The sequence below is a fragment of the Prionailurus viverrinus genome, chromosome D4 (assembly GCF_022837055.1).
Source record: "Prionailurus viverrinus isolate Anna chromosome D4, UM_Priviv_1.0, whole genome shotgun sequence".
NCBI classification, from domain to species: domain Eukaryota; kingdom Metazoa; phylum Chordata; class Mammalia; order Carnivora; family Felidae; genus Prionailurus; species Prionailurus viverrinus.
In genome coordinates, this window is record NC_062573.1 from 54708069 (window position 1) to 54733595 (window position 25527).

At 39.6% G+C, this 25527-nt stretch overlaps 1 protein-coding gene across 1 annotated transcript in view; it reads left to right on the forward strand.

Moving 5' to 3' along the window:
• The first annotated feature begins 202 nt into the window (after positions 1-202).
• The window catches only part of LOC125149873 (methylcrotonoyl-CoA carboxylase beta chain, mitochondrial-like), a 37188-nt gene continuing 11863 nt past the window's right edge, over positions 203-25527 (forward strand). Inside the window, 5 exon segments of the mRNA XM_047829024.1 lie at positions 203-254; positions 11374-11539; positions 16768-16899; positions 17911-18005; positions 18341-18396. Of these exon segments, the coding sequence (XP_047684980.1) occupies positions 203-254; positions 11374-11539; positions 16768-16899; positions 17911-18005; positions 18341-18396 (501 nt within the window).

The window sequence follows — 25527 nt, forward strand, 5'->3', positions numbered from 1 at the left end:
TTCTTCCACTCTAGGAGACAAGAGGCAATAAGGTTGTATGGGTTGGAATGAGGTGGGGTCAGAGAAGGCTTTCTCATGAAAGTAAAACGTCAGCTGAGATCTTAGCTGATGGAGACAAAAATGGAAAAAAAATTCTTTGTCAGGAGGGCCCAGGGCATAATCAAGGATCTGAAGGAAGACAATAAAACTGAGCTTTGAAAAAATGAGCAAAGAGGAAGATGAAGGTGGAGGAGCAGGCAAGAATAAGAATACAGGTAATTTATAATCCAGATTGGGGGCTTTAATTTTAATTTCTTGTAAAATCAATGAAAGCCAAATTCCTCAAGTGGTAAGTCTTACATAAGTTTCTGCACTGACAAAGGCAAGTAGATCCTTTCCTTAATGACAAGGGCTCACAGCCCAATGGGAGATAATGGGTGCTTAAACAATAATCATGGCACAGAACTATAAGGACTATGATGGAGACAAGTAAAGATTACGGTGGGAATGCTGTGAAGGTCTCCTAACTTATACTGGAAGGTCATGCCAGGCTTGGAGAAAGTACTACCTGAACAGGGTGTCCAGTGTACACATCTAAAGTTGTCCAGGTCCCAATTCCAATCACATAGGGGAGCAGGTTCCCCACAAGTGTAAGCAATTCTTGGTACACTACGTGGGTGTCCTACAATTTAACTCAATCCTGACTCTATCTATCCACAGATAGCATCAGATCCCATGGGTTAAGTCTCAGTCCCACAAGACTGTACCGCCCCCTCACTTCAGATACCAGTCCTAAACCCAGTTTGTAACCTGTGCTTCTGATGGACCAACTACAAATTATAAATTCTAACGACCTCTGGGACCCAGGATGCCAGTTGCAAGTCCAAGCACCTGTACTTCTGACCAACTGGCTATAAATCAGAGGTTTCCACTACCTTCCTCCTGGGTTCAATTAAGTTTCTAGAATGGCTCACAAAGCTCAGAGAAACATTTTACTTACTAGATTATGAATTTGTTATAAAAGTATACAAATCAGGAATAGACAGATGGAAGAGATACATAGAACAAGGTATATGGTAAGGGGCAGGGAGTTTCCATGCCCCTTCCAGACATACAGGGAAATAACCACATGTTCACCAACTCAGAAGCTCTTAAACTCATTCCTTTTGAGTTTTTGTGGAGGCTTCAATACATAGGCATGATTAATTAAATCATTGGCCATTGGTGTTGAACTCCATCTTCAGTCCTCTCTAGAGGTCATGGAGTAGGGACTGAAAGTTCCAAATCTCTAATACATGGTTGGCTCCACTGGCAGCCAATTCCCACCCTTAGGTGCTTTCCAAAAGTCACCTCATTAACAAAAGACACTTTTATCACAATCTCAATATTTAGGAAATTCTAAGAGTTTTAGGAACTCTGTGCCAGAAACAGGGATGAGGACAAAATATATATTTCTTATTATAGGTCACAATATCACAACACTTCACATATATAATTGTCCATCCCAACAGGCCTACTCAAATACTTTGGTAAAAGTGTGGGATCTGGCTTCTGACTCATAGTTTTCTATTGTCTACATGATTGGTCTCTATGGAACTAAAATACCAAAGATAATGATATTCCTTTGCAAGACATGGTACCACTAGAAGACCTTTTCTCAGAGGCAAGTCTTTGTTGAGCTTTTACTATGTGTAGGGCAGGAACTGGGCTTAGCATTGGGAAAGAATAGCAAATACTAACCCATGATCATGCATCTTTGCTTTCACACCAAAGTATTGCAAGATGATAAAGAATCCTGGCTGAGCTGGAGCTGAGAATCTAAATGTGTCTGAAGAGGGAGTTGGGGACACCTCTCTGCTCAAGTATGTATCTGGAAAAAAGGAAAAATAACTTGTTTGTTTTGAATAACATGGAGGAGAGATGGTGCCAATGGGATATGTGGTATCTGTTCTTCCTTGAGGACTGGCATTTGTTTATTTGATAGATTGCTTATTTGTTTCAATTGGAAGACAGGGAGGAGAGACTAGAGCCATAATCTGTAAGTTTCTTGGAAAACATGTAAGATCTTAGGCACAGTCATCTTAGTTCAGGGCTGTGGAAAGCTAGTGTGAAATTGAGCTGGAGAAAAGGGAATTTCTCCCACCATCCATACTCCACTTCAGGTTTCATTGCAGACATGGAATCCCAAAGGCTCAGGAAGGCAAGAGCAGGATGGAATGCAGTACCCAGCAGTGACAGAAAGGCCATGACTCCCTGAAATGCCTGGTACGCAGTTTAATGAAGTCTGACACAGGCATGAATGGATTTGCCTCTGCACATTTGTAAGCTGACTCTTTCTCCTTAGTCCTCTTGGAGATAACCAGTAAAGCCTTCTGGGGCTGTCAGCAAAGCCTCTACAAATTGTTTAGGTTGGGGATATCACTCATTCAAATTTGGGCATTAATGTTCATATATACTCAGAAATTGATGACATCAATTTATTGTATATTGGCTTGCAGTGAGCAAAACTCTGACGAGAGAAGAAACAGGGAAACCAAAGCATTATTGGCTGACCTACTAGATAACTTTGGACAGGGCATTTTACTTCCTGGAGCTTCAGCATTCTCAAATTTTTTAAAAATTTTTTTTAATGTTTATTTATTTTTGAGAGAGACAGAGACAGAATGCGAGTGGGTTGGGGCAGAGAGAGAGGGAGACACAGAATCTGAAACAGGCTCCAGGCTCTGAGCTGTCAGCACAGAGCCCAACATGGGGCTCGAACGCACAAGCTGCAAGATCATGACCTGAGCTGAAGTTGGACGCTCAACCGACTGAGCCACCCAGGCGCCCCAGCATTCTCAAATATTAAATGGGGTGGAAGGTGGAAATAAATTAATAATCCTTAACCCAGTAGGCAAAAGGCTCAGAAAAAAGGGTGGAGTGCAACTTTACCAAAAAGTATCTGAGAACCATTGGATTAATCAGAATCTGAAGCCCATCCAACCCCTTAACTTCCAGTAAAACAGAAAATCTCCTAATATTGATGCCCCATTTGCCTGGTTTTGTTTCTGCGGGATTCTCTCAACTCTACCCTCTTCCACATCTGATCTTCCTCTGTTTAGCAGTTTGAAGCCACATCCCTAACAGCAGTGCAATAAAAAGAAATATTTAAATACTGATTTCTCCTGGTCAGGATTCTATGCTAAACACTTCAGTGATTTCTATGGTATTTGTGATGTTCTTATAACTTTAAAATTATGGATTTGCAAGGTATAATGGGGCTGTTTTAGATACCAGAGAGAAAAACCCAACAGATCTTGGTGACTGAAGAAGGAGAGTCAAAGAAGTGAGTCTAGTTAATTGAGAAACTGGTGGTGCTATTTGTGAGTGGATGCTAAGAGGGAGAGCTGATTTATAACTAAACAAAATGATGTTGCTTTCAGACCTATTGAATCTAAAATACCAACAAGACAGAGATTTGGGACTTTCCCCAGCTGGACGATTAGAGGAAGCCAAAGGTTTACTTGAAAAGCAAAAGAGCAGAGTATTATTCATGAACACTTACTAGTGTTCATGCCATATCTGAAGCAGGCATGTTTCATCAGCATTCTCAGTAAATGCTATAGTGAAGTAAGTATTCTTACTGCCATTTTATAGACAGGAAATCAAAATGGAGGAAAATTCAGTCACAGATCAAAAGACCTGGATTTGGATATACATGACCTTGACATCAAGATGTGTGTCTTTCCCACAATACTCTGTCTGCCTTGTCAGGGGGAAAAAAAAAGGTCTTGAGGTCTGCACATGTGTTGTGTTTTAAGCATCAAGTCTTATAGTCCTCATTCTCTACAAACATACTATTTATATTTTATTTTATTTTTTTATATATATGAAATTTATTGACCAATTGGTTTCCATACAACACCCAGTGCTCATCCCAAAAGGTGCCCTCCTCAATACCCATCACCCACCCTCCCCTCCTGCCCACCCCCCATCAACCCTCAGTTTGTTCTCAGTTTTTAACAGTCTCTTATGCTTTGGCTCTCTCCCACTCTAACCTCTTTTTTTTTTTTCCTTCCCCTCCCCCATGGATTCCTGTTAAGTTTCTCAGGATCCACATAAGAGTGAAACCATATGGTATCTGTCTTTCTCTGTGTGGCTTGTTTCACTTAGCATCACACTCTCCAGTTCCATCCACATTGCTACAAAAGGCCATATTTCATTTTTTCTCATTGCCACGTAATATTCCATTGTGTATATAAACCACAATTTCTTTATCCATTCATCAGTTGATGGACATTTAGGCTCTTTCCATAATTTGGCTATTGTTGAGAGTGCTGCTATGAACATTGGGGTACAAGTGCCCCTATGCATCAGTACTCCTGTATCCTTTGGATAAATTCCTAGCAGTGCTATTGCTGGGTCATAAGGTAGGTCTATTTTTAATTTTCTGAGGAACCTCCACACTGCTTTCCAGAGCGGCTGCACCAATTTGCATTCCCACCAACAGTGCAAGAGGGTTCCCGTTTCTCCACATCCTCGCCAGCATCTATAGTCTCCTGATTTGTTCGTTTTGGCCACTCTGACTGGCGTGAGGTGATACTTGAGTGTGGTTTTGATTTGTATTTCCCTGATAAGGAGCGACGCTGAACATCTTTTCATGTGCCTGTTGGCCACCTGGATATCTTCTTTAGAGAAGTGTCTATTCATGTTTTCTGCCCATTTCTTCACTGGGTTATTTGTTTTTTGGGTGTGGAGTTTGGTGAGCTCTTTATAGATTTTAGATACTAGCCCTTTGTCCAATATGTCATTTGTAAATATCTTTTCCCATTCTGTTGGTTGACTTTTAGTTTTGTTGGTTGTTTCCTTTGCTGTGCAGAAGCTTTTTATCTTCATAAGGTCCCAGTAATTCACTTTTGCTTTTAATTCCCTTGCCTTTGGGGATGTGTCGAGTAAGAGATTGCTACGGCTGAGGTCAGAGAGGTCTTTTCCTGCTTTCTCCTCTAAGGTTTTGATGGTTTCCTGTCTCACATTTAGGTCCTTTATCCATTTCGAGTTTATTTTTGTGAATGGTGTGAGAAAGTGGTCTAGTTTCAACCTTCTGCATGTTGCTGTCCAGTTCTCCCAGCACCATTTGTTAAAAAGGCTGTCTTTTTTCCATTGGATGTTCTTTCCTGCTTTGTCAAAGATGAGTTGGCCATACGTTTGTGGGTCTAGTTCTGGGGTTTCTATTCTATTCCATTGGTCTATGTGTCTGTTTTTGTGCCAATACCATGCTGTCTTGATAATGACAGCTTTGTAGTAGAGGCTAAAGTCTGGGATTGTGATGCCTCCTGCTTTGGTCTTCTTCTTCAAAATTCCTTTGGCTATTCGGGGTCTTTCATGGTTCCATATGAATTTTAGGATAGCTGTTCTAGTTTCGAGAAGAATGCTGGTGCAATTTTGATTGGGATTGCATTGAATGTGTAGATAGCTTTGGGTAGTATTGACATTTTGACAATATTTATTCTTCCAATCCATGAGCAGGGAATGTCTTTCCATTTCTTTAAATCTTCTTCAATTACCTTCATAAGCTTTCTATAGTTTTCAGCATACAGATCCTTTACATTTTTGGTTAGATTTATTCCTAGGTATTTTATGCTTCTTGGTGCAATTGTGAATGGGATCAGTTTCTTTATTTGTATTTCTGTTGCTTCATTATTAGTGTATAAGAATGAAACTGATTTCTGTACATTGATTTTGTATCCTGCAACTTTGCTGAATTCATGTATCAGTTCTAGCAGACTTTTGGTGGAGTCTATCGGATTTTCCATGTATAATATCATGTCATCTGCAAAAAGCGAAAGCTTGACTTCATCTTTGCCAATTTGGATGCCTTTGATTTCCTTTTGTTGTCTGATTGCTGATGCTAGAACTTCCAGCACTATGTTAAACAACAGCGGTGAGAGTGGGCATCCCTGTCGTGTTCCTGATCTCAGGGAAAAAGCTCTCAGTTTTTCCCCATTGAGGATGACGTTAGCTGTGGGCTTTTCATAAATGGCTTTTATGATCTTTAAGTATGTTCCTTCTATCCTGACTTTCTCAAGGGTTTTTATTAAGAAAGGGTGCTGGATTTTGTCAAAGGCCTTTTCTGCATCGATTGACAGTATCATATGGTTCTTCTCATTTTTTTTGTTAATGTGATGTATCACGTTGATTGATTTGCGAATGCTGAACCAGCCCTGCATCCCAGGAATGAATCCCACTTGATCATGGTGAATAATTCTTTTTATATGCTGTTGAATTCGATTTGCTAGTATCTTATTGAGAATTTTTGCATCCATATTCATCAGGGATATTGGCCTGTAGTTCTCTTTTTTTACTGGGTCTCTGTCTGGTTTAGGAATCAAAGTAATACTGGCTTCATAGAATGAGTCTGGAAGTTTTCCTTCCCTTTCTATTTTTTGGAGTAGCTTGAGAAGGATAGGTATTATCTCTGCTTTAAACATCTGGTCGAACTCCCCTGGGAAGCCATCTGGTCCTGGACTCTTATTTGTTGGGAGATTTTTGATAACCGATTCAATTTCTTCGCTGGTTATGGGTCTGTTCAAGCTTTCTATGTCCTCCTGATTGAGTTTTGGAAGAGTGTGGGTGTTCGGGAATTTGTCCATTTCTTCCAGGTTGTCCAATTTGTTGGCATATAATTTTTCATAGTAATCCCTGATAATTGTTTGTATCTCTGAGGGATTGGTTGTAATAATTCCATTTTCATTCATGATTTTATCTATTTGGGTCATCTCCCTTTTCTTTTTGAGAAGCCTGGCTAGAGGTTTGTCAATTTTGTTTATTTTTTCAAAAAACCAACTCTTGGTTTCATTGATCTGCTCAACAGTTTTTTTTAGATTCTATATTGTTTATTTCTACTCTGATCTTTATTATTTCTCTCCTGCTGGGTTTAGGCTGCCTTTGCTGTTCTGCTTCTATTTCCTTTAGGTGTGCTGTTAGATTTTGTATTTGAGATTTTTCTTGTTTCTTGAGATAGGCCTGGATGGCAATGTATTTTCCTCTCAGGATTGCCTTTGCTGCGTCCCAAAGCGTTTGGATTGTTGTATTTTCATTTTCGTTTGTTTCCATATATTTTTTAATTTCTTCTCTAATTGCCTGGTTGACCCACTCATTCGTTAGTAGGGTGTTCTTTAACCTTCATGCTTTTGGAGGTTTTCCAGACTTTTTTCTGTGGTTGATTTCAAGCTTCATAGCATTGTGGTCTGAAAATATGCATGGTATAATTTCAATTCTTGTAAACTTATGAAGGGCTGTTTTGTGACCCAGTATATGATCTATCTTGGAGAATGTTCCATGTGCACTCGAGAAGAAAGTATATTCTGTTGCTTTGGGATGCAGAGTTCTAAATATATCTGTCAAGTCTATCTGGTCCAATGTCTCATTCAGGGCCCTTGTTTCTTTATTGACCGTGTGTCTAGATGATCTATCCATTTCTGTAAGTGGGGTGTTAAAGTCCCCTGCAATTACCACATTCTTATCGATAAAGTTGCTTATGTTTATGAATAATTGTTTTATATATTTGGGGGCTCCGGTATTCGGCGCATAGACATTTATAATTGTTAGCTCTTCCTGATGGATAGACCCTGTAACTATTATATAATGTCCTTCTTCATCTCTTGTTACAGCCTTTAATTTAAAGTCTAGTTTGTCTGATATAAGTATGGCTACTCCAGCTTTCTTTTGACTTCCAGTAGCATGGTAAATAGTTCTCCATCCCCTCACTCTCAATCTGAAGGTGTCCTCAGGTCTAAAATGAGTCTCTTGTAGACAGCAAATAGATGGGTCTTGTTCTTTTATCCATTCTGATACCCTATGTCTTTTGGTTGGCGCATTTAATCCATTTACATTCAGTGTTATTATAGAAAGATACAGGTTTAGAGTCATTGTGATGTCTGTATGTTTTATGCTTATAATGATGTCTCTGGGACTTTGTCTCACAGGGTCCCCCTTAGGATCTCTTGTAGGGCTGGTTTAGTGGTGACAAATTCCTCAGTTTTTGTTTGTTTGGGAAGACCTTTATCTCTTCTTCTATTCTAAATGACAGACTTGCTGGATAAAGGATTCCCGGCTGCATATTTTTTCTGTCTAGCACCCTGAAAATCTTGTGCCAATTCTTTCTGGCCTGCCAAGTTTCAAAAGAGAGATCAGTCACGAGTCTTATAGGTCTCTCTTTATATGTGAGGGCACGTTTACCCCTTGCTGCTTTCAGAATTTTCTCTTTATCCTTGCATTTTGCCAGTTTCACTATGATATGTCATGCAGAAGATCGATTTAAGTTACGTCTGAAGGGAGTTCTCTGTGCCTCTTAGATTTCAATGCCTTTTTCCTTCCCCAGTTCAGGGAAGTTCTCAGCTATAATTTCTTCAAGTACACAGTCAGCACCTTTCCCTCTCTCTTCCTCCTCTGGGATACCAATTATGCGTATATTATTTCATTTTAGTGTATCACTTAGTTCTCTAATTTTCCCCTCATACTCCTGGATTTTTTTATCTCTCTTTTTCTCAGCTTCCTCTTTTTCCATAACTTATCTTCTAGCTCACCTATTCTCTCCTCTGCCTCTTCAATCCGGGCCGTGGTGGTTTCCATTTTGTTTTGCATTTCATTTAAAGCGTTTTTCAGCTCCTAATGACTGTTCCTTAGTCCCTTGATCTCTGTAGCAAGAGATTCTCTGCTGTCCTGTATACTGTTTTCAAGCCCAACGATTCATTTTATGACTATTATTCTAAATTCACTTTCTGTTATATTATTTAAATCCTTTTTGATCAGCTCATTAGCTGTTGTTATTTCCTAGAGATTCTTCTGAGGGGAATTCTTCCACTTGGTCAGTTTGGATAGTCCCTGGCGTGGTGAGGACCTGCAGGGCACTTCCCCTGTACTGTGGTGTATAACTGGAGTTGGTGGGTGGGGCCGCAGTCCGACCTGATGTCTGCCCCCAGCCCACCGCTGGGGCCACAGTCAGACTGGTGTGTGCCTTCTCTTCCCCTCTCCTAGGGGCGGGATTCACTGTGGGGTGGCGTGGCCCGTCTGGGCTACTTGCACACTGCCAGGCTTGTGATGCTAGGGATCTGGCGTATTAGCTGGGGTGGGTAGGCAAGGTGCACGGGGGCAGGAGGGGCAGGCTTAGCTCGCTTCTCCTTAGGTGATCCACTTCAGGAGGGGCCCTGTGGCAGCAGGAGGGAGTCAGATCCGCTGCCGGAGGTTTGGCTCCGCAGAAGCAGAGTTGGGTGTTTGCGCAGAGCGAGCAATTTCCCCGGCCCGAACTGGTTCCCTTTGGGATTTTGGCTGGGGGATGGGCGGGGGAGATGGCGCTGGCGAGCGCCTTTGTTCCCCACCAAACTGAGCTCTGTCTTCCGGGAGCTCTGCAGCTCTCCCTCCCTTTGTCCTCCAGCCTTCCCACTTTCTGAGAAGAGCTGTTAACTTATGACCTCCCAGACGCTAAGTCGCGCTTGCTGTCAGAACACAGTCCGTCAGGCCCCTCTGCTTTTGCCAGCCAGACTCGGGGACTCTGCTTGGCCGGCAAGCCGCCCCTCCGCCCCGGCTCCCTCCCGCCAGTCTGTGGAGCGAGCACCACCTCTCCGCCCTTCCTACCCTCTTCCGTGGGCCTCTTGTCTGCGCTTGGGTCTGGCGACTCCGTTCTGCTAATCCTCTGGCGGTTTTCTGGGTTATTTAGGCAGGTGTAGGTGGAATCTAAGTGATCAGCAGGATGCGCGGTGAGCCCAGCGTCCTCCTACGCTGCCATCTTCCCCTCCTCTCTATATTTTATTTTAATACAGAGCTGGAATCAGCATTACAGGTTTTGAAACACAAAAAGTTTGAGCACTCCTCAGCAGTCAGGATCTTGGCTTTCCACGTGGAAACCAGTGGGATTGGGAAATGAAAGCCTGAGCAAACAGTTTGAGGCTGGTTTGCTCCTTTCTGTTCCTTAAAATATCTTTATACCTAACAATCAGCCAAGTGACCAAGGACAAAATATCTAGAAATAAGCTCAAAACCAGTGGTTTGGGAGATTGTCTGGTAGTAAGCTTAATAGCTGGCTGCTAGTAAGACCACCCTAGCATGGGTACAACACTTGCTTTGGCCTCTTGTCTGAGGGCTTGAGCATAATAGACTTCTGGGTTTGTACCAAGACTGGGCAGAGCTCCTGTGGGCCCTGGATTTTTCTCTTGGGGTTTGGTGACAGTCACAGTGTACTTTCTGTCATCACTTTGAGGTCCTCCTGCCAAACCTTGAATCTGAGATAAGTGCAGACTCCTCTGCTTTCAGATGCTTTTTTTCCTCAAAGATATGATGGCTTGTCTTTAATTTTTCTATAATTTTTTAATGTTTATTTATTTTGAGAAAGAAAGCATGAGTGGGGAAGGGACAGACAGAAATAAAAAGAATCCCAAGCAGGCTCTGCAATGTCAGCTCAGAACCTGACACCGGGCTCAATCTCATGAACTGCATGACCATGATCTTTGCTGAAATCAAGAATCAGCTACTTAACTGACCAAGCCACCAAAGTGCCCTGATATGATGGCTTTCAACTGAGATGCAAATAACATCTGCTGCTTCTCCTTGGGGAGTGGGAATTAAAATGCATCTGACTTAAATGAAACACAATGGTGGGTTTGTATCAAGTTGCCTTCACAGCTTTGGCTGATAGAACAGCAGCTACTGAAACCTACAAGGCAAGGTTTTGGGAGAAGTTACATGACACTTTATAAGGTAAGATGCAGCACAAAAAGGGACTAATTTCTTGTGTCTGTCTCCAAAAGGAGCTCTGTAAACTGGCTCATGGAACAGAAGAGGATGCCCCCTGCCTATTCAAGCAGACATGTGTTTCAAATGCCAGGGTTTACATGATCCCCAAAGGAGGCATCCAAACCCCCTGGCAGGCTGCCAGTTCTCTCTAGGCTCAGAGTCCCTCCACATTCCTTCTCATTCTTTTTCTTTCCTTCACATTTTTTAAGTGTGTGTGTGTGTGTGTGTGTGTGTGTGTGTATGTTTTAACACCCTCTCCTGTTTTCCTGATTAACCCCTATTCATTATTTCAAACTCATCTTCAGAGACTCTACACAGGCCATTATCTCCTTTGGATATCTTCTTTGACCACTCTGGCTCAGGCTGCTTCAGTGGTCCTTCATGGTGTTTTATAGCACCTTCTATATATCTCGAATACTGATTTTATTTTTTATGTTGTTTTACAAGTGTCTTTTTATATGTCTGTCTTTCCCTGTTTGTAGCAGGGATTGGCTAGTTGCTGCCCAAACAGATTTCCACTTAGGCACACAGCGCTATTGCAGTTAGATATGACCATAGAGTGATATTAACCAAACAGGAGGAGGCATAGTCCTCCATGTGCTCTCTCTTCCATTGTCTGCTGGCCAGATGCAGAAACAGTGGAGAACTCCAAGGTTCTAGAGATGGTAAAGCCTAGATCCCTGGAAGCCTACTTGAAAAAGTGTCTCTCACTACTGACCCACATTGTTCTGGGGCTTCAGCAAGACACAAACCACAAAGATCTGGGGGATGATTTTGCAGTAGCTAGCTTGCTGTATGCTCCTGGGGTGACCACAATATCTTCATGTGATCACCAGCTAGCCTAGCAAACAGCAGGCACTCAATTGACATGCAAGGAGTGAAAGCATCTTGACCTTGACCACATTTTTCACAAGAAAGGTTATCGAACTAAATCGTTCCCATTTGTAACTTCACTAATAGTTTTTTGATCAACTAAGCTAAAAATTTTCTTTTTATTCTTCCAAAGTTCTCTTACTAGAATTCTATACTCTTTGGATTTAAATTTAAATAAGTTGAACTGGAAGAAGCAATCCAATAGGGCCCTAGAATGTGATCATTGAGGTCTCCTTCCAGACTGGTACACATCCATTAATCAATCCTTTGGATATTCAGCAAACAATTAAACTAGCAATTATTCAACCAGCAATCAAACCAGTTAACCCTATTATCCCAATCCACAGTTTTCTATTTTATTAGCAAGATAAGTCTCTATTTAATGCCTTCATAAATCTAGCTTCCTCATTTTTATAGCATCCCCTAATTTCCTAGCCTGGTAACTACATGCAAAATGTGAATTATGGTTTGACTTGTTATCTCTATGTAGGGAGTCTATGTTGGTTCCTTCATGTCACCTTGTATAAACTGTTCATATAATATCTGTTGGAAAATTCTGTTGGGAAACACCATCTAGTTTAGCAGCCTCGAATCCAGGGACAATTTTCCCCCTCTGAAAACTTTGTAGTTGTCTGTCCCCACTGTCCCAGCACCTTTCTCATTGTCCATGATTTCTCAGAGACCAACAGTGGTCCCATATCACATCAGGCAATTCTTTTGGTTACTTGGGAGGTAATTCTTGAGTTTGACAACTTGAACTAACTTTAAGAAACTAGGCAATATCTTATGATCAGTTTCCATTTCTCTTTTTTTTTTTCAACGTTTTATTTATTTTTTTTGGGACAGAGAGAGACAGAGCATGAATGGGGGAGGGGCAGAGAGAGAGGGAGACACAGAATCTGAAACAGGCTCCAGGCTCTGAGCCATCAGCCCAGAGCCTGACGCGGGGCTCAAACTCACAGACCGCGAGATCGTGACCTGGCTGAAGTCGGACGCTTAACCAACTGCGCCACCCAGGCGCCCCTCCATTTCTCTCTTAAACAAAAAAGAAAAAAAAAGAAACCTCAGTTTTATGCTTTACAATTGAACAGGCCTGACATCTCTCCACCTCTCCACTCCTTGTTAATTTGATACTATTTACTTTCAGGTAGCTGTCCTTTCCCTTCCTCCTTCCCTCTTATATTTAGGTTGTTGATCCATGTTGAGTTAATTTTTGTAAATGAAGTAATGTCCGAATTCATTCTTTTGAATGTCTTTATCCAGTTGCCCCAGTACCAGTTTCAAAGGGACAGACTATTCTCCCCCTATTGAATGGTATTGGTGCCCATATAAAAAATGAATTGGCCATAAATATTTAAATTGATTTTTTAATTCTCAATTCTATTTCATTGGTCTATATGTCTATCCTTATGCGAGTACCACACTCTTTTAGCTTTGTGGTAAGTTTTGAAATTGAAAAGTCTGAATCCTACAACCATGTTTTTCTTTTTCAGTATTGTTTTAGCTATTCTGGGCTACTTGCAATTCCATATAAATTTGAGGATTGGCTTTTCCATTTCAGGGGGGAAAAAACCCACCATTGGAATCTTGGTAGGGATTGCACTGAATCTGTGGATTATTTGGAGGAGTACTGTCATCTTAACAATAATATGTCTTCCAATCCATGAGCATGGGATGTCTTACAATTTAATTAGGTCTTTTTTAATTTCTTTCATCCGATGTATTATAGTTCTCATTGTGCAAATTTTATACTTCCTTGTTTAAAGTTATTCCTACGTATTTTATTATTTTGGATGCTATTGTAAATTGAATTATTTTCTTAATTTCCTTTTTGAATTGCTCATTGCTGGGGTATAGAAGCACAACTGATTTTTGTCTGTTGACTTTCTACCCTACGACTTTGCTAAATGTATTTATTAGTTCTAGTAGTGTGTGTGTGTGTGTGTGTGTGTGTGTATTCTTTGGAATTTTCATATACAGAATCATGTCATCTGAAAATAGTTGTACTTCCTTCTTCCAATTTGAATTTCTTTTGTTTCATCTCTTGTTTCTTTTTCCTGCCTAATTACTCTTGCTAAGACTTTCAGTGCAATGTTGAATAAGTGGTGAAAATGGTCATACTTTTCTTGTTCCTGATCTTAAGGGAAAAGCTTTCAGTCTTTCACTATTTTATATGACATCAACTATGGGTTTGCATAAATGCCCTTTATCATGTTAAAGAAATTACCTTTTATTTTTAGTTTGGTAAGTGTTTTTAGCATGAAAATGTGTTGAGTTTTTTTTGAAATGTTTTCTCCATGTTTATTGAGATGATCACATGTGGGTTTTTTTTCCTTTTACAGTTTATTACATTGCTTGATTTTCCTATGGTGCACCACACTTGCATTCTTGGAATAAATCCTACTTAATAATGGTGTATAATATCCTTTTTTAAAAAATGTTTATCCATTTTGAGATAGAGAAGGGGGGAAGGGCAGAGAGAGAGGGAGGGAGAGAAAAACCTAAGCAGCTTCTGCACTGTCAGCATACCCTGACATGGAACTAGATCCCGTGAACCATAAGATCATGACCTGAGTTCAAATCAAGAGTTGGATGCTTAATCAGTTGAGGCACCCAGGCACCCTTATATAATATCCTTTTAATTTGTTGCTGGATTTCATTTCCTAGTTTTTTTGTTGGGGATTTTTGTATCTGTATTCATAGGATATTTGTCTGTAGTTTTCTTTTCTTGTAGAATCTTTGTCTGGCTTTGGTATTTGTTCTATACTGTATTTGGTGAGTTGCTTTGCTCTGAAAATGTTACTAAGGGTCTTTTCAGTTGTCTTTGCAAGTTTTGCAACTCTTACCTTATTCTGGACTTTGGCTTCTTTGACTATTTCATTTATGCATCTGCCTTTATTATGTGTACTCCTCTCCCTCGATACATGCATCTTTATATATCTTAAAACATATGAAGTCATCAGAGAACTCCCTATATGGTAATACAAATACTTCCCACTTCTTCCTCTTCAGAATTAATCATCATTCCTCTCAAACTTCTGAGGGAAATAAATGTGCTTTGTTTAGCACTGTGCATAGGCTCTTCTTGTACAGTGCATAGTACATGGTAAACACTAAATAAATATTCCTCTCACAAGTAGTGACTAATTGAGCACTTACTATATGCAGGGGAATGTTCTAAGCACATTGCATAAATTAGCTCATTTTTTTTCTCCCAGTAATTTAGAAAACAGTTACTATACTTTTCCCATTTTAAAGATATGAAAATTGAGGTAAAGAAACTGTAAGTAGTTTATACAGTGTCACAAAACTAGGAAGTGGCAGAGATAGTACTTAAACCCAAGCAGTCTGACTCTGGAATTATTCTTTTAGCCACTGTGTTTTGCTGAATAGACAATAAATAAAGGGGTCTCAGTCATGTGCTTATTCATATCTTTGCTCTGAGCATGTTAGTATTCCCATTCCTAAATATCACCCAACCAGGCATAGCTGGTTATGCCTACTGTTCTATACTTTCATTGTTACAAAAACCTGTTCTTGTTGCATTTTCCATTTCTATTAATTACATCTTATGCATCTAGGTGCTCCGATTTGCATCAACTCCTTTCTTCTGCCTATACTTTTTTCCCAAACCCCACTCAGGGTTAGTTACAAGTTCTGGAATTCAGTGGTGCCAATTGAATTAACATGTTAAACTGTCCTGTCAATCAGCTGCAAAATAATTCACTATTGATAATGATACAATGCCAAAGTTTATAAGTAATTTACTTCTTAACTAGTATATACAATAGAGGGGGTACAAATCAACTCTATAGAAGTCATCACTCTCACTCATATGAATTCTGATTTTTTTTCCTTTAATGATAGAGAAATAGATGGAAGTGAAGTTAACACACTTGGAATTGTATATATCACTAAATATGCCCACAGGATTAAGTAGTACAGTTGAACTTTATTTATAATGTATGAGAGCTGGACAGAAAGGGTAGAGAGAACCGTGGCTATAGAATGAATCTCCATGAAGTCTCTCATAATTATATCTTTTCCCTTCCATTCTCTTCATCACTATGCCTGGTTTGGATTTAGACAATTTTGCTTCCTAGTTGATCTCTCTGCCTCTTTTCTCTATTCTCTGTCCCATCTGCAACCCACTGTTGACCTGGCTGTAGATTAATCTTCCTAGAGCGTAATTCTGATGATCCATCACTTCCTTGTTCATTTTATAATGTCCTTCCAGGGTATTTGCAGCACCTGTGAGGTGTTCCCACTAGCTTTATCTAAAATAACTTTCCTTCCCCTACTCTGTATGACCACTAAACAGGATGACATTGCTTTCCCCCAACCTCCAAGGCTCCAAGCCATTCTTCTGAAATGACTTTCCCCTGCTTTTTATTTTTTTTAATTATTTTTTAACGTTTATTTATGTTTGAGACAGAGAGAGACAGAGCATGAACGGGGGAGGGGCAGAGAGAGAGGGAGACACAGAATCTGAAACAGGCTCCAGGCTCTGAGCTGTCAGCACAGAGCCTGACGCGGGGCTTGAACTCACATACCGCAAGATCGTGACCTGAGCCGAAGTCGAACGCTTAACCGACTGAGCCACCCAGGCGCCCCATTCCCCTGCTTTTTATAAGATTCCTTATTTTACAAGAGTCAGCTTGAAAGCAAACTCTAAAGTTCTATGTGTACTGAAATGCAAAGATTTTTAAGATACACTGTTCCTTGCAAACAGCACTATGAAGAAAATTATATATAATATGCCACTTTTAAGCAAGAAAGGGGAAAAATAAGAATACATGTATTTGCATTTTTTTCTTGGATTTGCAGAAAGAAAGTCTAGAAGGACATGAGACTACCTTGTTTAGTTTTGGGGGGTGGTAAGGAAAAGAGGGAAGAGTGAGACTTTTTGTTGCACACCGTATATCAGCCTGATCCATGACAAGATAGTACATCATCAGAATAAGGATTAATAAACAATCATCAAAACTAAAGCAACCTCAGGAAAGCATTTCTCAACGCCCTATTCTATGTTTCATATTATGCCTTGGGTTTAAGCTATTTTCAGTTTCTTTCTTGACTCTTGAAATACATTTAAAAAAATCTGAGCAGATATCCTGACTTATTGATTGTTTTATTCCCCACCTTCAGGCCTGGCAACAATGCCTTACAAATGCCTGGTGGTTATGATATTTCTGAACTTGTTAGAAAGTTGCTCCCCTGCCTCAAGGGTTTGAAAGATGAAGGATTCAAAGGGAACATCTCCTCACTAGCTTTAGAGCAGTGATTGACTGCTTCTCAGTATGTTCAGAAGTGAGAGGAATCTTGACAAAAGATAAATGAGTCTTCTAATTAATTAACCCTTCAAGCTCACTGGTTTCATTCATTAATGTACTCATTTATTCATTCAATAGATATATATTTAGCTACTAATCTGTGTCCAGGCACTGTGTAAGGCATTGAGCATCCACTGGTGAGGGAGATGAGGAATAAGTAAATGTAAAATAAACTTGCATGATATTTACAAAGTGTGAAAAGTCCCATGAAGCAAATAATGAGTAAAAGTAGAGACTAAAGTTTTATTTACAGGCCTCCTAATCCCACCAAAGGGCCCAGTATTCCCAGATTACTATTTTTTTTCTGCTTAAACAATGGAAATTTATTTCTCATAGTTCTGGAGACTGGGAAGTCCAAGATCAAAGCACCAGCAGATCCAGTGTCTGATTAGGGCACTCTTTCTGGTTTGCAGACAGTTGCCTTCTCATTTCCTCACAGGGCAAAGAGAGAGACAGACTTGTAAGGGCACCAACTCCCTTCATGAGGGCCTTACCCACATGGCCTAATTACCTCCCAAAGGGAGAGTATTGGGGATTAGGATTTCAACATATGAATTTTGAAGAGACACATTTGGTCTAACTTTCTTCCCCTTCCTTTTCAAATGCAAACTACATTAATTCCAACCCAACAGTTCTCAAATTCTTAACTTGTTCCAATATCAACTATAAAGTCTAAAGCCCAAAGTATCATCCAAAATATCCTCTAAATGAGATATAGGTGAGAGTGAGGTAGACTCATCCTGAGGCAAACTGCTCAGCTGTGAACCTGTGGAACCAGACAATTTATGTGCTTCCACAAAAATACAGTGCTGAGACAGGCACAGGACATTCCCATTCCAAAAGAGAGAGGTAGAATAGAAGGAAGGGGTAATGGATCCCAAGTAAGTCTAAAACCCCCAAGGCCAATTACCTGAACTCTTAAGAATAATCCTGTTTGGCTCAATGCTCTGCTTTCCAGACCCACTGGGGTGGCAGGCCAGTCTCCACCTCAGAAAGGTGTGGTGGAGGAGGGGGTATCCAGCATGCCTGAGGCTCCAGGCAGCCCTACCCCATGTAAGATCACTCTCTGTCCCTTTCATAAGCCCATCTTAAATCATTCATATTTTTTTTTAGGGTATAGATTTTTGTTGTTGTTGTTGTTAATTTAAAAACACCTCTTAATGGTAGAATCTTATTTACTGGAAAAGCATTGCAAATAAGGAAATCTTGAGATCTAGAGGAATCTATGTGGCAAAGATTCAGCTTAAACAAGTCCTCAGGATGGCTTCCATTCCTTCTGGTTCTTGAGCTAATCCCAGAGGTGTTTAGTATTTTTTTTTTTTAATCTTTGACAGGAGTTATACCTAGTGTATATGTCTTAATTTATGCATTTATTTATCCTTTAATAGGTCCAGAACTGCTGAAGACTCACATCTTGGATAATGAGAGAGCTATGGCTTTACAAGTAGGTGGTAGGAATGACAGGCATGTCTATAAAGCAGAGATTTTTCAACCTGGCTTGCACAGTAGAGTCATCTGGGGAGATTTTAAAAAGTATGATGCTTGAGACCCACCCCTTATTTATTTTTCTTTAATAGCTCTGGAGTGAAAGAAAAGAGTGGATAATTTCAGAAAGCTGCCCAGCTGACTCTAAGGTTCAGTTAAGGTAGAGAACCACTCTTTAAAGCAATTTATAAGGGGAAGCCTGTGTCCTCGAGGGGGTTATCATCAACAACAATACAGAGTAAAATGAGAAAATTGGATAAATTATGTTGATTAGAAATAGCTGAATGAAGAGTGGGAAGATTCTTAATGGCAACAATTACCATTTGTTACATTTGTTATAAGTAATCACAACCCAAAACATGCCTTAATTTCCCCTTTTAACAAGTGAGAAAACTGAAGCTTGTCCAAGTTCAGTGACATGCCCTTCATCACCAGACTACTAAGTGACAAGGTCAGAATAAAGAGTGGGCAAAATCAGACACAGACATTTTTTTTTTCTCACTTGACTTAAAGAGGTTATGAAATGACCCAAGGTTAAATGCAGAGAGGAAGCCAGACTCATTGGAATATATTTGTAATTAAGACTTATGGGTTCTAACTTTGGTCCTTGTGTGTAACTTTGAACATGACTTCCCTTTAGGTTCCCCATCCATAAAAAAGAATAAAACAGCAATATATCAGGCCAAACTGTTTCAAGGATTCTGTGATGATTAAGGAATAAACTGTAAGGTACTTAGTGAATACAAAGTCATGGAAGATGCTAAACAATAAAGTATTTTGGAAAGGTATGAAATTGTGTTTGTTTTTAGCAAACTTAAAACCTGTAGAACCATTCTGTATGATTCATATTTTCGTGAAAGGGACTCAACACGTGATCACACAAAGAAGCACATGGGTTTTCTGTGCATAATATCTGAAACTTGCCAAATATATATATATATATTTTTTTTCTCACTGAGGCTATGCTTCTTTTTCAAGGAATTTTTGAGGTGGGGAAGACTTGAATAATTCTCTTGTCACTGTTGTTCACAAAGAAGAGTGTTACTTTGTGACCCAACACTCTCTGTCCCCTAAAGAGAGAATTCCTCAAGCCTTAAAATGACAGTTCCAGGAATCACATCTCAGGTCTCCGTATCCCTGCAACCTTGTGCTGTGCTCTATGAATTCAAGTGATGGGCCCATGGTCAGAAGTGTGAGGGGGATACTCACAGTCACAGAATAAGCTAGGGTCAGGGTTACTCAAAGACAGAGGCAAAAAGTCTTTAGCACTAAAAGAAGTACAGTTATATTATGGAATAGAAAACAACTGCACATAGCTAGCTAGACTTTTTATGACAGGCCACTTTGGCTTGTGCTTGTGATTACCCAGGAACTTCCACTGCAAGGAACTTCTGAGAGTAGACCCACCTGAGACCAGAGGAAAAGTTACATCCAGGACTGAAATACCCTTCTCATCTGTTAACCTCTATTTTGGAACTTGGTGCCCCTTCCTGTCTCAGTTGTCTCCTGTGGAAAATGTGGGTCATGAAAATATATTCCCCGACAAACTGACAAGGATGATTTTAAAATCAACTGAGAAAGAACACAAAAAAATGCTTTTAAAACACAAAATACAGGACAAATAGAAGTTGTCTTTTTTAATTATTATAGTAGAACATAATGTCTTCATGCCTTATTTAGCACTTAAACATTTAAATTCTAATGTATCATGTTATACATATATTGGAACTTCTTAGATTGTTTAGTTGAGCATATTTAATGTTTAAAATAGACCCCAAGATCCTTGGCTCTTATTTCTTGGGTAATAAACTAAAAAATATTATTTTGTATATTAGTCAGGGTTCTCCAGAGAAACAGAATGAGTAGAGTATACATTAATAACTAGAAAGAAGTTTAGTATGAAGGACTGGCTCAATGATTGCAGGGGCTGAGAAATCCCATGATCTGCTGTCTGTAAGCTGAAGGTCAAGGAAGGCCAGTGGTATAATTCTAATTCAAACTCAAAAGCATGAGAACCAGAAATCGATGGTGTACAAAGTCCTGGTCCATATCTGAAGACCTGAAAACAAGGAGCACTGATGTCCCAGGGCAAGAAAAGGTGTGCACCCCAACCCAAGCAGAGAACAAATTTGCCCTTCTTCTTTATTTTTGTACTATTCAGGTCCTCAACAGATTTGATGATGCTCATCCACATTAGTGAGGGTATTAATTTACAAATTAGCCCTGCTGCATGGAGGGCAAGGAGATGAATAAAGAGGCAGGCCACTCCAGATTGGTAGGTAGCAGTTTTAACAAGCCAGAGAGGGAACTTACTGGAACAACTTCAAGATGAGTAGATCTCTGCACCCACATGCCAGAATATTAAAAGTTAAATAGAGGGCTTAACTGGGTTTACTCACATACACTGTCCACATGGTGTCAACAACATGGTACTCACTCAAGACAGCTCTGGTGCAGTCCTTAAGGCAGTTTCTGGTGCAGGGAAGACAAGCAGAATGCACATTTCGAGAACTGGGGAGGGATGAGGACCTCCAATTGCCAAGGTGCAGGTGCAGCTGTCAAGTCCTCTCAGTAACCTCCTCCAGAGGAGGACCATCTTCTTTTCTTGGTCTTCTGATTCAAATGCTAATCTCTTCCAGAAACAGTCTCACATACGCACCCAAAAATAATGTTTTACCAGCTGTCTGGGCATCTTTTAGCCCAGCCAAGTTGACACATAAATTTAACCACCACACACTATAAGAGGTGCTCAAAATACCTTTTAAAATTATTTTAATATAACCATATTTGAAAAGATGCTTCGTATGAGAAAGAGGAGAGAGCATGGAGAATGACCTATTTTTTTTTTTTTTTTTTTTGCCATCATAAGATTTGTGGTAGATGTCCATCATTTTTGCCTGCCTAGGACTTCATCCAAATTTTCCTTATGAAATCATCCCTTCTTTTCTCATTTCATATGATTTGATTGGAGTTTATCCTGCCCTAGTGCAAGGTGAGCCTTGGCCTGAGCCAATAAACATATGCATCCTGTTAGCTACAATGATTGATTCAGGAATGAGCAACTGAACCAATTTTGAACAACACAAATTAGGTTCAAGATTTCTGTGGAACTGCAGGGAAAGAAATAAGCCTTTTTTTTTTATAAGGACACTAAGAAGATAAAAGCCATGAATGGAGCTACTAGCAGCCATTCTGTCAACACAAGGAGAAAGTCTGTCTGAGTTTGAAACCATTACAGAAGAATAATGGAAAGAATGAGATCAAGTCAGAATATATACTCTAAACCCTCTGCTTTTAGCCATGACCAATAGATTGGGCCATTTTGATCTGTGAACAAATCATTCTCTAATTTAGCCAAGGTTTTGGGGTTTTGTTTTGTTTGGTCTCTTATAACTAAAAGAATTTGACTAAAGCAACATTTATAATTTTTCTTTCAGATAACTCAATGGATATCTGTCTTCTCCATGAGGCTGAAGACTGAAGGAATCACATCTGTCTTTTGATTTTTAAATCCCCAGTGTCTAGCAGAGCGCTTGATATGTGGTAGAAGCTCATTATATATTGGTTGAGTAAATGCATGAAAAAAAAATAGAATACCCATACTCAAGGATGTTTTGGCTTAGAATTGATTCACTATCTCAAATGCAGCTGGATTGTTGCCATTGATTTCTAGGGATATTTTAGCCTGATGAGTGAAAAAGCTTGAGGGGGCACTTGTTTCCAAAAAAGATCTAATTTATCCTCTTCCCTTCCATTCCTGACCAGTTTGCAACTTCTTTTTACCATATGAAATCCTTATTAAATTTAAAAAGTCTCAGAATTTCCTAGTAGCTTGATACTTTCAAATATAACTCCTATCATAGGAAATATTAGAAAAATTATAGAATGTACCCCTGCTCTCCCTCCACCACCTTCTTTTGAGACCTACTACCTTCTTCTTTAGGTTGCAATCTGGATCTCAAAAGTCTGCTAAAGTTTTATTTGGCCTATAGTTTGCATGGATCCTCCCCACATGTTTTCTACCCCACCCTTAAATAAGGCCAACACAGGTTGACTTTTGCTTAAGCTAATTTTCATCTCTGTGCAACAATTAAAATTTATTCACCAGAGATTATGACCAATAAACACCACTAACTTTAAACCATATCCTTACTCCTGTCCAATACATCCCAAAGTTTGTTGACTTGATGTGTATTAATTTATTCATTCATGTTCCCACCTGTGCATCTAAATTTAGACACATTTATTTGGTCATAGGAAAATTATAGTGAGAGAAAGGTTAGGGTGTAATGGATTAAACATGCAACATTTAGGTTTTAAGGAAATTCTTCAAATACTAACCCAACCAAGAACTCAAGCACAGGATCAGTGTCATTAGTTAGAATGAGCGAATAGACAATGAGCTGACCAATTATAAAGATTATTCTTGAATTTTATAATGAAATACTCTTTGCTTCTTGTCCATATCCTTAGTAAAATTGTACGGAGACTGCAGAGCAGGTGCTCAACAGGTATGCTCTTAAAAAGTGTTGATTGCCATATCGATCACTATAACTATTTAGGCTTAGTCCTGAAAGCTATTCATTCCTTTGTTTATTAGTTCTAATCAGCATCATTCTGAGTGCTATTATACTGCCTTGTAAACAATATTGTTTTGCAACCTTAAAGTCAGTAATTCTGTAGAAATTAAATTGGGTTTACAGTAAATCCATGATTACCATATAATCTGTGGAGTCTAAATAATGATGTACTTAGCTGTAGAACTGCATGTAAAACACAGAGCGATGATTACATGGCTATTTGGGGCCTAGGAAAGAAAGCGATGCCAAATGTTTTGATGGTTGAAGAGCTGAGAAATCTTTTTGTTTTTAATGTTTTAATTTAAATATTATCTTTAAACATCTTGATACTACCCTAGATGCCTTAAAAATGGCTTTAAAATCTACTACTAAATATTATGCCTTACATTGTATGTTGCGAGCTGTTTAATAAATTAAGACTTGTTACAAATAGAAAATCCATCTGATTTAAGGTGACAATAGAAAAAACTAAGCAGGCTTGCCTTTAGCAAATAATTCATCTCTGTTTTAAGGGGATCTTTCATGAAAGTGTTCAGTTTAAGCTTTAAGCAATGTTTTTAGACAAAAGAACAATTAGTCAAATGAGCATTTCATCCAAGGGCTCTTGCCTTGCAGTTTTTCGAAAGGTCTCAGTCATGACTAGACATGCTCTTAATTAAGTTAAATCAATGTATATTGCTCTCCTAATACAGCCCAAGCTCTGAGCCATGGTAATTACTGTATCTTGCAGAGTGGCCCACAGAGATATCTACAGAGGTGATATGATTGGTCAAAGTCATACCATTGCTTCATGGCAGAGTTTCGTCTAAAACTGATATGTCTTACCTCCTAATCCAGAGTCTTCCACACTACATCAAGCCCTGTAGAGAAACCACCATAAATTAGATGTAGACCCCATTCTTAAGGGGCTGAAAATTTAGTAGAGAATATGAGACAAGAAGAGCCAAAATATCACAATAACTAAAGAGCAAGAAAGCTATCACAGAGGTGTTATTGGGTAATAATGAGCAGCATGGGACTGGCATTTCAGTAGCCCAGAGATTAAGCCAACTGCAGGAAGATGTGATCTCCACTAAGACACTTAACTAATTCTAACCTTAATTATTTTTTCTGTAAAATTAACAAGTAGGATTGTTGTGAGGATGAAGTGTAATAATCTGTGTAAGTTAAATTCTTAGCACAGTGGTTGGTACATGGGAAGAATTCAGTAAATTTTAATTATTATTAATGGAGGGGGAAATTATGAGAGTGTCATTAGTGGGAAGGGACCACCAAATTAGTACAACTGGGAAAGGCTATGAGGAAATAGCATTTGTGAGGCAGGAAGGACAACCATGGGCCTCAGAGTTGAAAGAGAAGGAGACGGTGACATTCAGCAAGATTGTAGTATGTAAATATGGGGAAGTAACAAGGAAGAAAAATGAGAGGCATAGAAACAGCATGCAAGGGGCGCCTGGGTGGCTCAGTTGGTTAAGCGTCCGACTTCAGCTCAGGTCATGATCTCGCGGTCCGTGAGTTCAAGCCCCACGTCGGGCTCTGGGCTGATGGCTCAGAGCCTGGAGCCTGCTTCCGATTCTGTGTCTCCCTCTCTCTCTGCCCCTCCCCCATTCATGCTCTGTCTTTCTCTGTCTCAAAAATAAATAAAACGTTAAAAGAAACAGCATGCAAAACTTCCATTTGGGCTGAATTCATATTTAAGAAATAATAGTAACTGTGAGTATTAACCATCGATTCATAGGACTGAGATGACAAAGACATGGGAGACCACAATAATATGCAGGTGAGTTAGACCCTTCTCATGGGGAGTTTTGAGTCCACAGATGGGCATGTCAAATGTTGAGGGATGACTGAAAACTTGGAACAGTAGAGGTATGGCATAGTTGGACCTGGATTTCTGAAAAATGATTTTGGCAGTGGTGGGAAGGATACACTGCAAAAGGAAAGAATACTTTGCAGCCACAGCAGAGAAAAGCCCACCACAACAGTTCAAGTGATGGAGACAAAAGTCTGAAATAGATGGTGGCTATACAGAGGATATAATGGAGAGGGACAAGAAATGTGGTAGATTATCTTCCCAAGGGCTACCATAACAAATACCACAAACCAAGTAGTTTAAACCAATAGAAATTTATTCTCTCCTAGCTCTGAGGGTATAAATCCAAAATCAAGGTGTCAGTAGGTCTGTGTGTCCTCTGAATGTTCTAGAGAAGCATCCTTCCTTGACTGTCTCCTAGTTTCTGGTTGTTGTCAGAAATCCTTGGTATTCTGTAGCTTATATCTTGCATCACTAATAATCCCTGACTCCATCTTCATGTAGTCTGTCCCTGTGTCCAAATCTCCGTCTTCTTCCTTTTATAAAAGTTCCAGTCATTGGATTTAGGGCTCACTCTACTCCAGCATGAACCCATCTTACTTAACTATATAAACAATTCTGTTTCCAAATAAGACCACAGTCACAGGTACTGGAGTTAGAACTTGTACAGTTCAACCTACTATATGTGGTAACCACA